Source organism: Meleagris gallopavo, chromosome 6 (genome assembly GCF_905368555.1).
Source record: "Meleagris gallopavo chromosome 6, MGAL_WU_HG_1.1, whole genome shotgun sequence".
NCBI classification, from domain to species: domain Eukaryota; kingdom Metazoa; phylum Chordata; class Aves; order Galliformes; family Phasianidae; genus Meleagris; species Meleagris gallopavo.
This window is the reverse complement of record NC_139409.1, coordinates 37,209,954-37,224,970: the sequence shown is the minus strand read 5'-3', so window position 1 is coordinate 37,224,970 and position 15,017 is coordinate 37,209,954. Positions and strand designations below refer to the sequence as shown.

At 39.7% G+C, this 15,017-nt stretch overlaps 1 protein-coding gene across 4 annotated transcripts in view; it reads right to left on the bottom strand.

The window, feature by feature from the left end:
* The window catches only part of RARB (retinoic acid receptor beta), a 320,646-nt gene that overhangs the window by 65,240 nt on the left and 240,389 nt on the right, over window positions 1-15,017 (bottom strand). For 2 of the 4 annotated variants that reach the window (XM_085226368.1, XM_003207191.4), the window contains one exon: window positions 3,413-3,561. In XM_085226368.1, coding sequence (XP_085082494.1) covers window positions 3,413-3,561 — 149 coding nt within the window. The remainder of the gene's footprint in view (window positions 1-3,412; window positions 3,562-15,017) is intronic. The other 2 variants (XM_085226369.1, XM_010712869.3) reach the window with 1 other exon arrangement.

Sequence of the window (15,017 nt, the reverse complement as noted above, 5' to 3'; positions counted from 1 at the left end):
GCTGAGAGAAATTAAAAGTTTCCACTGCAGTGTTTCCCTGGTTCCCCAATGGAGCATCTCAGTGTCTTAATGGCCAGTCACAGCTCTCCAAAGGCTCATGGCTAGAAGGGTCTCCATTAAGTACATGCCCTTCATTAGCAGAATATTGCTTTTGGCTCACAGGGCATTGGACTGTGAGCTGCACTGTAAAACAGTTCAGTAGCTGATGCTTTTGGGACAGAAAACTAAGGAACTGAACCTCAGGGAACAATATCAGCAAATGGATAAAAGAGTCATTTAGGGGAGCGTTAAATAAACAGTAAACTAAGTAAGAGGAGACTGTAAAGAACCCTGAAAACCAAGAAAATGAAAGGCTGCCGAACCAAAGGCGATAATAAACCCAAAATCTCAAGGACAGAAAGCTGTCCCTTTGCACTAGAAGGAAATGCTAATGATCACCTTCATGGCAGCTTCACCAGCAACTCAGAACAGAAAGGGAAAGGAGGACCAGACAGAAAACCAGAAGAAAACTAAGGGAGAGCTATCACAGAAAAACAAAAGGAACAGGGCTCTAATTAAAGAGAGAAATATGGTATGAGGGGAATTTTCTTTTTGTATTTCCAATGAGAAACAAGACTGCCAAGAATTTGAAAGGAAAGGTAAATGAGTCAGAAAGGAAAAGGGAAAGGGCTCGAGAAAAGGATCTCAGAGAAGAGGAAAGTCCAGTGCAAGAGGAAAAAATGAATGAAGGTCTAGTAAATCAGGTGCAGAAAGAAATGCAACCCAGTGATCAGAAAGTGAGGTTACATCTCCATATCCCAACATATTTTGAAATGTTAGTCAACTGCAGTGAAATGGCAAATATTGTAAATTTGCAAGAAAATAAAGTTCTTTTGAAATTGCATGGAAATATGTGTTCAAGCAAAGAAAAAATAAATATATGTATTTGTTAATGAGAAGAAAGGTATAACATGAATTCTTATTATTGTTTTCTGACTTATCAGAAAAGCAGCATGAAACTACAACACTGTGCAAAAGCCATCAGTGAAATTTGTACTTTCTAAAAACCAGGGTTAACCAACTGAAAAACAGAGATCCACAAAAAATGAGACTTCCCCAATAGTGATGGACAATTATGAGTGTTTACTTAAACTCACAAAGTAACTGGATAGATTTTTGCACAAGGGCGAAAAGAAGTGTGAAGACAGAACTGATAGTTGGAATGTAGGGTGAAGGTAGACTTGGGTACAGGTGGGAACCTAGGTCGTTAGAAAGCTGCAAGGCAGCAGCTTCTCAAGGTACAGGAGCAAACAAAGAGGAAAGATAAAGGAAAATAAACTAAGTGGTCTAAAAGGACTCAAAAAGGGCAATGTTCTTTGGAGAAAAAGTAGAAATTGTCAGTGTAGAAGTTTCTGCAGCTATTTTTTTTTGGTGTTTTGGTCACATATTACTGTCTGCTGATATCCAGCACATCCCTTCTGTTGATCTGAAAGCTCAAACAACTCTGAACAGCAAACACAGCACCTTACTGCCCATTGGGTGGCTCACTGTGTTATTTGCCAGCCCCTGGCACTCACTAAGGATGGTGATTCAATCAGTGGCATAAGCTTTTTAAATCTTAGTCAAACATGTTGAAGAGCTCGTGTCAGCTACTCCAAATATTACCAGTCTTAAGCAATCATATCATTGATTTGGAATCCTTTTTGTTTCTCATACGCTTACAGGTTTCATATGTAATTCATCTCTTAAAAAAAAAAAAGGAAAACAAACAAACAAACAAACACTGAAAAAACCGGCAGCTACTGCTAACTGTTGAATTATCCCATCCTACAAATTAACAAATAAATGAACACGGTTTTGTTGTTAAATGGCAATGAATAACAGCTACTACCTTACAAGATTAATTTCTTCATGTATTTTGACAAGTGTGGTCTTAATTATTTACGAAAATGCTTTGCAGTATGCCAATAAAAGCCCCACCGTATATCCTAGCGTATTTTTCAAAAATAATGAAGTCTTAGGAACATGTGACCTTTCTGCCACAGTCTGCAATTACATCTGTGCTTAGAGTAAGTCTGTAGGTGAGCAAATGATGCCACCATTTGTGTCTTAGCATCTGCGTGTGATGAGACTTCCCATTAAATGAAATCAGCTGGAGCATATTCTTACCATAGCTTTTCTTAACAGACACTTAAAATTCAGTAGTTTTGTGGCATGCAAAAGATACAGACAATATCCAAGGAAAACCTCAATATAAAAAGCGATTCTAAAGCAGAGATGAGTTTCAATGGTTACTTTCACTATCTCAGTATCTGAAGTTATAGAACAGTGGGAAAACCAGATTCTCATCCAATAGTTTTCCGCCTAAAGACACAAACCCAGAACTATGATATATTTAATGTCACTACAAAAGGCCAATGGTGTGGAAGATGTTGTAGGATGAAAGAATAAAGTAAAAATGCCTAACTGCACAGTATCTGAAAGATTTTACTATTCTTGATACAAATAAACCAGCAAAACATCTTTTATTACTTACTCTAGTAACTTTATTAATATATATGTAGCAGCTGTCACATTTTCATCAGGCCTCAGGATCTTCACTGCACTAAACACTAGACAACTATTCTAATCTGAAGGATTAGAAGTATATTATGTCTAGTTGTTAGAAAAGAACATCATGTCAGGGTACAAAGACAACCATGAGGCCATTTGGGACATATCTTTTCTTTATCACTTTTTGCACTATATTTTTCCTTGCACACATGTTGTTCACTGTGTATTCACTTCTAATTACTGCCATCTACACACAGTTTAGTTGATAATGCTTCTCTGATATGTATCTCATCTTTAAATACATCTTCTGCTTTGGAATTGCACATTGGTTGCAATATCGTATCATAATGTGATATTGCATATCATATATTACTGCATCTTACGGAACATTCATTCATACTCTGACAATTGTGGCATTAGAAAAAGCTAGCAAATGTGCCAGCACTGCCAGATTACATTTTGCGAATGCCATTCTGCTAATCTTCAAACTCCCAATTTGATTTGAAATTAGTTAGACTATGCAAAAAATTTCCACATAATCAGGTCCTTCTCCCACAGAAATAGCAAGGCTCAGAGAACAACTATATGAGTTCTTAAGGTACACTTATAAATGGATAATGAAGAGTCTTAAAGCATTATCACTTTTTATTTGATTAGCTCTGCATCTGCAACCACATTCTGATGTTAGTCAATGCTTATGAAAGTCCCTGAAAGACATACTTTGGCAGGAGTTACAGAGGAAAAGAATTCCAGGAATGATGGTCATTTATTTGGCTTTACTCATGTATCAGAATTAATTCACACAAGCAACTTCACTGCCTAGTCCCTCCCAAAACCAAAATGCATTACTATAAAAAGAAAGGGAGACAGTGGCACTCACCTTACATCCCTCACAAGCACTGACACCATAGTGATATCCAGATGATTTGTCTTGACAGACAAAACAGGGCTTGTAAACACGCGGGGGTGGAAGTGGTGAAGGAGGGCTTGGAACAAGTTCCTCAGAACTGGTGCTCTGAGTTTCAACTGCTAAAAAGAAAAAAGGAATATAAATGAATGACTCATGAATGAATTTCAAATAATCAGTCATTTACTGTATTACAATGATCAAACTGGCTCATTCCTGTCTTTGTTGAATAAAAAATTAGAAACAAAAAAAGACAACTAGGGACAGAAGTATACGCTGTACACTCAACAGTGTATTTTAAACTATCTGGGATGTAAAGTGTCATGATCCAGCTACTAAACACCAAAAAAGCTTCATCTCACTTCAGATACACAGCTTAATTATTTTAAAAGGCCCCAGAAATGGAAAGCCTTGGGCTCACCTTCTGCTTTTAGCTTACGGAATTACATGGGATCCATGTGTGTACACTGGATATCAACCTTAAATGCAAAACCAAGGTATGTGTGTTTCCAATCCACCACTGGTTTTGGATGAGCTTTACATCTCTTGCCATTGTCTACAATTTTGCATGTGCAATTCCACCACAAAAAGATACGAAAATGGATCAGGACATATGTAAAGAGGCAAGTGAATAAGACCCAAAGTAAAAATTACCGGAATAAGTCATTTCTGTTGTTGTTCATCAGTAAAACCAGCACAATCCAGTAACACTTCCTTATCAACTCTACGATTTGTAGCATCAGGAAACCTCTCTGAGAAAAAGCTATTAGATATTATGACCCCATGTCCTTTATTGCCTTAATATTTCTGGATGGCCATTTGTTTTGAACTTGCTAGAAAGCCAACCATCCTTTTCAGTGAGAGAACATGAAAGCTCTGTGATGTGAGATAAGACACGTGAACTAGATCTTTTCAGAACATCTGCATTAGTTTTCTGTGATATGCTGTCATCATTCCTCACATTTATGGTGGATGTGCAATACATTTCCATGTTTCACCTAGCTGTTCTGCTGTTCCTCAGATAAATCCCTCCAACTTTTCAACAGATACACAGAAATGACAGAATCTGTGAACTCAGATCTATCCAGAAATATTAGGCACTATCTGCACAGCTAAATCTCCAGAGCACTACCAGCAGGCCCTAAAGAATATTACTCAATGGAAAATCCGAGACAAGATTTACTGTACATGGTATTTTTCAGATTACTGAGATGATACATTTGTATTAAACCCATGATTCATTGTCAACTCAAGTTCTTCAAAATTCAAAGAGAGAATCACAGCACATGATACGACTTCTGATTACTTGTTGGAGAAGGGACAATTTCTGCCATTTTTACTTGGGTTAAACAACCATCAACTTCAAGGACGCAAGAAAGTAAATGCTGGAGTGGAGTGTTACAGGCACTGATTTTAAGCACAGAAATATCTTTTCAACAGGACCAATTTATTTATATATGTAACAATAGGAAGGTTTGTGTGGAAAAACAGAAAAGTAAAATAACATGTGACTCAATAAATCTTCATGTTAAAACAATGTCCAGAACCATACTTAACTGTTTCAGCATTAAACATGCTTAACTTCGACAAATCAAATATCTGCAGCTTCCTACTGGACCAAGAAAACTTTAATGAGCTTTTTTGTTAATGAAAAAAGAAGCGAGAACAATCATTTCTTCTCAATAGTAATTTTTGGTATTTAAGAGAGACACGGAGTGCTCCGTTATTGATTTCTGCACAGTCATCCTGCTTAAATCAATAATCTATTAGTACTTCTAAATTAAAGTCAGATTCATCAAATGCCCTTGAGAGTCCTCAAACATTCTGTGTCTTATTTCACGCTAGCACAAGTATTATAGTGGTTTCCAATCAGTCTCAGAATGATAAAATTTTAGTTTAAAACTCTAATATCAGCAGACAATGTGTTTCGTATTAGCTCATTCAATTCTCCCAGTCAGTCTGAAAGGCGGTTTTTAGGCTTCCCTTGGGAAAACAAGGTTGTGTCATTCAATAAAACAACCACACTCCCACAATCCTTCTGTGATTTTGGTTTGTGAAAAGCAGTCTATGAGGAATAATGCCGACACACTTCTGTTTTTTCAACAATCTCATTGTAAACAAGCCCCAGGATCTAATAGTGACGTTCACAGAGTAAACCATATGTACAATGCAGGTCTGTCGGGCACTGGCCAAGCACCAGCAACCTGGGTTGCTCAGAAGAGATTAACCAACCAGCTCAGTTCATAAAGGAAGAAAGAAAAAGTGGTCAACAGCTGACAATCTGAAGATGCCATTGCAGGTTTACTTTTTTTTCTGGAAAACTTGAGAGTGAAAAACCCAGAAAAAAAAACAAACCAAAGATGCGCCTCAAAACACTCAGATATATATGCTACTGGAAAAGCTGAACCTACTCAATGCAATACTTGTGTCAGATGAACAACTGCCTAGAGAGTTTGGGAACATTTGATCCTAGACAAGATGTATGAGGTTTTGGGAGCAGAAATTCTACTCCTAGTTGTCTTCTGACTCATTGTTCTTCCTTGGATTTAGCCTTTTAAACTCTGTATTTGAAAATATACATACTGCCAGTGTGGAAATGCAGAAGGTGCAGAAGCTTGTAGTGACTGAAGCTCACTGGGTTTTGAGCACTAGTTTTGTGTCACATGGATGGCTACTGGAAAAACAGCAGTGGAACTCGTTTTCATCTATGCATGCCTGCACATGGAAGCTAAAAAACACACCAAAAAAAGAAGCATAGAGGGGGACACAGATGACATTTCCAAAAAGTCAAAGTTTGGAAATTTTTCAATTAGTCTTAGAATTTTAGGAACAGTTCAGTCAAAGTAACTTCTTTGATGCTCTGCACCCTTATCCTGTAGGCAGTGACACTGCTCACCTGAGAAAACAGAGCCCAAGCACAGTGCAGAACACCTGAATGCTGCCAGAGCACACAGGGGCTGGCAAACAATAGGTCACTTCACCATTCCTAAGATGTCTGAAATATTTCTAAAGGTTAGATAAAGTAGCAGATAAGATCTTGAAAAGCACAGCGTGCTTTGCGAGAGCTAATTTACTGCCAGCTAAACCATGTTGACAGATAGAGGTATTTCACTTTGTGACCAAGTAGAAGCAGGCATTATGAAATGCCTTTCGTTTCACCAGGAACCTCGATTATTAAGCTAGTATGTTAACGCACACTTTGGACAGTTGAGTCTTAAAAGAATAAGAAGTTGTAAAGCAAATGGCATTTCCTGGATAGCCTCAAGGGAATTGTGAATACTGAGCTCAGGGTCCCTGGTGGGAAGCAGCAATTTCAGCTAATTAGGGTGAATAGCAAAGTGTTGCATTTGGTCAAAACATTCTGTTAACCCTCATTTTTGTTGGCACCAACAAGAGTCTGGATTTTTTGCCTTTTTTTTTTTTTTTTTTTTTATGAATTCTCTGCAGGAGTGCAAGGCACACAGCTCACATACATTAGGCAGAAAGTCAAAGGAAACGCCAAAGTTCAACTAAAGTACAAGTAATTAGAACCAGATTCTCTGCTGCTTGTATGTGTGCATTTGATTGTAGAAGTTATTTATAAGCCTCCAAACATTTGAAAAAATAACTATATACTGTAGATCATTTAATTTTTATGTCTAGTCTGGAAAAAAAAAAGTCTGCTTTTAATCATCTTCCAGGAAAGAGCCAGGAACTGGGAAAGTGGGTCTCAATTGTTTCAATACAAATTTCTCTCTTTCATGTGCCACATAAAACTGTACTATAAAATTAAATCCAAAATATCATTGACTCAACCCCCTGCCCCAATTTTTTTTTAATAAAAAACCTCTTTGAATTTGTCATGCTTAAATAGTTTGCATTGTTACGAGGGTTTTAAAAAAAAAAACTGTTGTTTGGAAGACAGACAAGAGGGGGAAGAAAAAAAAAAGTGCGAGAGAAAGAAAACATTATGGTGGAGACTTGCCAGCCTTGACTTAGTAACCTGGCCATGACCTTCCAGCGAGTGTGTGTTTGACCCGGTCACACATGACTCTGGCTGCGGACTGTTGCTGGGTTATAAGTCCCAGATATTTTTACCATATATACAACAGGTGCAGATCAGAGACAACAGAAAGATGAAAAACAAAATCTTCGCTTTGCATGAAGACCCTGATTTTCTCTCTTCCAAAGCAAACAGCAAAGGCAAAGAAGTCGGGGTACTATTTCACTTTATTGACATCTCTATACTCGATCGCTCTTCTACATGACAATTTACTGCAGGGAGGTCGAGTGGGCTGAGGGCAGGAAGAAAGAGGAAAAGGCTCAGGGGAAACAACATGCCAAATGTTGATCAACTTGCACTGAATTACCACATCCAAAACACAATCAAAAATCTTCCCTCGTATGGCTGGGTATGCAGTGAAGTTCTGGAAGGAATGTTTTTTATTAGAGTGAACACAACATACCTGGATTATAAAACATAGGCTGCCACGATAACTCCACATTGAGATATTACTATCAGAGTTTTCAGAAGTACTTAACATCTTTCACATTTTAGGGTTTCTTTTTCATTACTTGTGTCTTGCTAGCTGTGCACATCTGTCTTAAAGCCATGATGTTAAACGTAAGTTATTTTACTTAATTCCTCATTACAATTTTTCCAGCTTAAATTTTAATCAAGCCATAGCTCAACTCTACAGGACAGTCTACATCTTAAAAGAAAAAAGGCACGTTTTGGCCTTGAAAGACAGGTTTGGTTTTACTATGAAAAAGGGTCTTTTTCAACAGGGACGTCAAAAGTCTATACTTTATGATTCGGCTTTTACTTGAGGGTGCCCAATCCCAAACGATCTCTTTGTTATCTGAAAAGCTAAGAGTACTGTGTACAGTTTGAGAATCCCACAGTACAATTCAAAAAACAACCAAGCTTACAAGAAGTAGAGGTTGTGGAGATCAAAAGTCCAAGTTGCAAGTTCTAGCTAATAGACAAACTGCCACAAGGTCACCCAGAAGGTGCCTCAGCCGAGGTCATTTTCAGAGCCATGCCTATGCCTATGGCATGGCTCCTGCTGCCAACAGCTATCTCGGACAAGGTGCAAGCTCTGATAGAGGCAGCCCACTTGGCAGAAGTCTCTAAAGCTGAAGTGCTTTTGCTGTTAAGACTTTTGTCAGTAAAGCAGTGATAGGACAGCTGGCTCCTGTCCAGCCACAGCTGGGAGAAGAGTGGTCCCGCTGAACTCTGTCCCCAGCCTCGCAAGTACAAGGAGTAGTTAAGCACATGCTTTGATATTCTTACCCTAATGAAGTTCCAGCTACAAATTTGGCCGCACTCCACTGAAGACAAGCACACAATCAAGACAGCATTTGCTTCTCCCTATCCTTTTGCATCTCAAGTGTTTAGACTTTAGGCTGCTCCGAGCCAGGCCGCTGGTTGGCCTTAATCAGCAAAATTACAAGGTTTCAATTGCAGATGTGCAATGTTAGCCAGCAGACTAAAGTAACTTAAGTCAATGGAGTCAGTGGATACTGGTCTCAGCCATATGACAGCAGGATAGCCGACTGACGTCTTTATTTGTATCAGGTGATCAGGGCCAGAATATAAAATTCAACTTCTTACTGCCAGCACAGCAGGGCTATCCAGATATGTTTGTGGTAAATCAGAAAGCAACAATGTCTACCAGTTGCTTATCCTTTTTTTCCAGTCTAATACAATTTCTGTTCTTCAACAGCATACTCCCTTTTTCATTTGCTGCACAGATTCAGTATTCCTACAAACATCTTCTCTTGGTTGCCCAGTGAAAGATGGGTGTGTTCTGGCAATACCCTTTTCTGTTCCACCACAAATAGTCTGGTCTCTTAATTAATCCATTTGTTAAGCAAGCAAATTGAATTACCTGACTTCACAGTGCCATCTACCCTCCAGGGGCCCCATCCGCCAGCGGCCTTCCCAAGTGGCATTGCTGCACAGATCTGCCCCCGCCACCCACCCTCTGGCACGTAGCAAGGCCTGCAGTTCTCCTAACCCTGCCATATTTAGTGGCATGAGACCCTGCTCTGCACTACCTATCTAATCTACAGGCATGGTCTCCGATGCTCCAGTACTTGAATATCCCACGAGCACTCATATGTTTATCTTTGTAACACCCAAGTGAGATAAGGAAAAGGCTATTCTTTTTTACTTCAGAGATGAGAAACAGAAGCACTGACAGCCTAACAGCTTGATTTGCCTAGGTCTTAAATTCCTGGAAAAAAGCAAGCAGCACCCAAATGGGATTTTCAACAGCAACTGAGAGCCCAACTAACCATAGCTCTCACACTGCCTTCCAAATGCAGCCTTACATACCTTGCCCCAAGCTACAGATGGCATACAACACAGAGCAGGGAGCTTAATTAAATCAGTGCTCATCAGCTCTAACAGGGGACACCTCTGAGCCACTGCCCAGTTCCCAAGTCTGAGCATGCATCCAGCTCTGCAGCCGGCTGTCTGCAAGAGCCACCAGCACTGCTAGCAGGAGCTCAGGGGGGTGGTGAAAGGCTCACCTACACTTGGTGATTTCCACAGACAAGTGACAATCAACTTTCAGCAAAATGGCTGCAGCATATATTCAACTACACAGGAAAGTCCCAGCAGCAAGTAGTCAGCCCTGAGAGAATCAACAGACTGGCTGAGGTGGGAAGGGACCTCTGGGTCCATCTGGCCCAATCCCTGCTCAATCAGAGACACTCAGAGCAGATTGCCCAGGACCATGTCCAAGCAGCTTCTGATTACCTACAAGGGGCAAACCACAAACTATCGGAAGACTTTGCCAGAGCTCAGTCATCCCTCACCAAGAGGTGTTTCCTTATTTCAGATGGTGCCTGCAGCATTTGTTTGTGCCCTTCATCTCCTGATTCCTGTTCCTACACATGGTTGTTGCTCAGTAACACCCATGTTTGGGTGCTATGCCCCCACACAGGCAGAAGCAACACTAGAAGCTGCCACAAAAATCTGTCCACATGGCTCTACTGTCCAAGCCACCAGGAGACTCATCAACCACCAGGACATAAACCTGAACCTAAAAGGTTAGAAGAAAAGTGTCTGTGCTACATACTGAGCTCATCTGGTCTGGAAATTACCAGTATGTCCAACCATATATTTCTGAATAAAAACGTTTTCCTGAAATTGCTGCATCTTGTGCCCTGAAAATATTCTGGAGGCGAGCTAGAACTGCAAGTACCTCCAGTGCATCTCCCAGGAAAGTCAGGACTTCTGGCAACTACAAAATTACTTTACACATACATTAACTACAGTGTACAGGACAGCGAGAAGGCTGCAGCCATGCTGTAAGAGCACATTCATGCACTGTAGGTTTGCTCAGCAGGGTGTTTTCAAACAAGAGCAACATCTACTCCAGAACTGCCAGCTTTGCAATGCCTAATTCTCAAGTCCTGGCTCCACTAAAAATATGGGGTACCAGCTATCTAATACAGGAGATTCATGTTCACCTGACCTCTTCAAAGAAAATTATATTGTTTTGGGGTCTGTATTTTTTAACATTTGTGTCAGCACAGCAGTTGTACATTTGGCTTTATCCATATGGGCAGCTACAGAGGAGACATGTTTACACTTGACAATTGTAGGTGGAAGCTTGCCATGATTAATCGTATTAGAGGCAAGAACTACATCTGGTTACACCGGTGCTACTCTCAGAACAGACATAATGATGCGCTAGGAACTGAGAACAGGAGTGTCTTTCGCTAAATAAATGGTTGGACAGACACCAGGAGGTGTTTCTGGGAGAGCTGGGGTGAAAGTGAGCGTGCAGACAGGATAGCCAGAGGGGCTGCAGGCACGGCGGAGCTTATAGGGCAGCAGCTCATCAGTTTGTATTAAGAGCCTACCTTCAGAATGAAAAAGAAAACATGTTACAGGGAGAAAAACAAATCGTATGGAAAACTGAAGAAAAACATCCGAAAGATGCTAGCTCCGTGGTTTTTTTGGGTCGGTGATTTTCCGCCTGGTCACTACCATGCAGAATTCCATCAATCTAGAGTGAATTTCTCATATCACTGCAAAACTGAAAAATAGGATCTTCTTTACCAAAGAAAATTATGCTCCCACTTGCGCAAAGTTCCCTTTTCCTTTGAAAATGAGCTTTTCTTACAAGCGGGGCTCTCCTTGCTTTCCCAGTGAATTCCCAACGTCAGATCCTCATCTGGAGCAAGGCGGCACAAGAAAAGCAGCTGCACTGGCTTAAAAAGGATGAGGACTTGAGCCTCTTTATTTATGAAAACAGAGCCCCTTTCTGTGACCTATCGATAACACTGTGTCACAAATTTAGCATATTTTCCCTGCAGGATCAATAATAAGAAAAAGTCACGCTGTGAGGGACAAAACACTTAAAAATAGCAGAGGTGTGATTCTTTTTTTTCAGATCAGTTTTACAGTGTCATAAACACACCAATTCCAAGAAGTAGCCTTGATTTGTAAACATATAAAATGAAGAAAGCTCAAATCCAGTCTCTTCAATAAGAAATAAAAATTGCAAGGATAATGAAATCGTTACTGTAATCTCTATATACATCCAGATATTTTACTAAGTCATAAAGTCCCCTTTTATAGTTATTAAATGCTTTACAGTACTTTGAGCACTTTTCTTTTATCTTCAGATCTTTTCAAGCATCCAAACAGAATAATCCAGAGCATTATGCTACAGGAATGAAGGAATGATTCCATTCCAGAAAGCTGGCCTCCCATCCAAGTTGGTATCAGTTTTCAGTATTACTGTGTCTGCCAAATAAATTTATTTTCTATATATTCAGTGTGTTGTTACGACACTATTTATCATGATTTTTTGCCGTGGCTTGAATCCAGCAAGAAAATGAGAGTTTTCATATCTTTAATCATGTACTACTATTATACAGTTGTTCAGTATCACATGGACAAAATGAGACTGCTGTGCTCTATTTGCTGATGCCCTAAAACTGATTTGCCATGCAGTATTTTACATGTAATTTTATTTCTCAAATTCTAGCACTATCAACTGAGGCCATTTTGATCCTTAGAAATTTTTAGATCTTAAAATTAATAGAGTGACTCAGCAAGAGCCAATTCATTGATCAAAACTACTTCAAGTAAGTACAGTCCAGTAAAAATGCTTATCATCCCAATTAATTTGTATTGCAGCCACACTGCTGGATATCACTAATTGATTTATGTACCCTCCTTTCTATTCTCATTTACAAGGGCAATTATGAACTCTATCGCATATGTTTAAATGGGTTATATTAGGATAATATCTAGAAGCTGGACTGCTGAGCTTGAAGTCTTTAAGAACAGGTGAATTCTTTAATGGGCTCACTATCAATCTGCTACAAACAGCCTATAACCTTTAAGGCAGAACACGACACTAATATTTCAATTTTCATGGGCATTTTGGGGTTGACTGCAATGATGAGCTCGAACAGTATTTTTAATTGTTTTAAAAATGGCATAATATAGGCAGTAATAAACACTTACAAATTAGCATTATACCAGCCACTGCTCTCTGCAAAGCATGGTTTCTATAAACAAGTTAAAACGCATACATCTGTAAATAATAAGTATAAGTATGCTGAATTTAATGAATAAGGGCACTAAAAGAAATTGAACAGTAGGGGTTCAGCAATTAGAGTAACTGCCCATTTTATTAAAAATGTATTGTTTCCAGCTTTCACTTTAGAAGGCCTTTATTGCTCTGCTAATTCTGAGTTTTGATATCCTTAGAAAAGGAAGCCTATTCTTTATTTTCTTTGACAGTCTCATCACACAGTCCCTTGCCTCTTTTTATAAAGCATCAGACAATTATTAAGCTTATCTCACTGCTTGAGATCTCACTCTTGGGCCCTTGCTGCAGATTTTTTGGCACGATGCCGCTCAGAGGTACGTTTCTTCTTCAAGTAATGAATCTGCTGAACCAGCAAACCCCAAGAAGCAGCCACACACAGCCCCTTCGCAGGGCTGCAGCTTCCCAGCCCTCCAGCAGAGCAGAGGGAAGAGCATGTGTCCAGCTTTCCTGCAATGCCCCTGCAAAAGCAGGGCCGTCTGCTGAGGATGGCGAGGCTTGCGGCTGTGAAATGGAGCCGAGTATTTCCTCTTGCCATGGAGCAGCAGCTTCCTGCAGAGGACAAGGCAGAGAAAACTGAGAGAGGCAACCTCTTTGAAAGATAGTTCCCTAAAGCAAGGAGGTGTCCCAGGAAACATCTCCTCTGCTCCTGGCATTATTGCTGTGAGTCTCTGGGGTACCTGTGCTTGTACAGGTCTATTACATATATCTAGCTTTCCTCCCTAGTTACTGTTAAGACTCCATACGACTATTTTTAACACTAGCCTAATTGCACCCACATTGCTACACTGCTACAGCTGTGGGGGTTTAATTAAAACAATAAATTATTTCCACTTAGACATGACATATAACAGTAAAAAATGGCTTTCATTGCTTCGTCTTATCTGCAACAAGAAGGGTAGTCAGACGAAATTTTAACCTTACTGACATCTTCCAATGGACACACGCACACTGTGACAGGCACAAACTCTGTCTCCTCAGCATGCCAGATCAGGTCAGTGCTTTACTAAAAGCAGCACACCTCAACACATGCTCACATGAGAAATTCAAGTTCATGGAATATTTAAGAACTGAGTATCACCAATATCTGTTGAGGGAAGAAAATGAAATATACACTTTATCAAGCTGTAATGCTCGCCTGAGCAGAACCGCAGTATTTCTCAACAGAATGCCTGCTAGACAAAAGATGATAACATAGTAGGGAAGATACCATGAAAATCTAAGACAGCACTGGCTTTCTTTGAAAATCAGTATCTCATCATTGTTTACATACTACTTTATATCTATCTTTTTGGATGTTTATGGGTGGGATTTACTTTCCCTTGGTGCAGCTAACCTGGCAAGCATCACCACGTCCCTGTGGCAGTTGGTGCCACAGAAGCCAAAAGCTGGGCAGGGGCTTGGTGCCTCAGAGCAAAAAGGTAGCAACACTGAGAGCAGATCTCTACTCTGCCTAGAAGATAAAAGATCAATAAAATGAGATATTCACAACAGACCAGAGCCTAGATGAGAACTGTGACTGAAGAGCTCATTTTCCAATATTCTTTTCTCTTACTCTCTACCTGTGGTGGATTTTCCTATTAATCCCTTAGAGCGAGGAATGCTCATAATTTTATCTCTGTCATCTGTGATACCGTTCTCACTCAGAAGAGAAAAAAATATGCACACACTGTAATGCTGACGAACAGACTTCTGCTAGTAGTGTTTCCCAGTTGCTTGGTGTTTCCTGTTCAATACCCACCTTCAGCCCTGAGTTTGTTTTTTTTTGCCCAGCTACTCTCCTCTTGATTTACTGCATTATTCCAGACTTACAAATAGGGAAGATGTCAAATGCACTTTAAACAGTATATGACATAAAGGAATATTTCATAACAGGAAAAACTCCAAAGAGTGGGACAGGAACATTCAATCCTCACTTAGAAGCAAATTTAACACTTGATGTCTCAAGAAACTTAAGGCAAAACTTACATCTTGAAAATGGGTAATTACTTTTTCCAAGAGAGATTCAGTTCTAG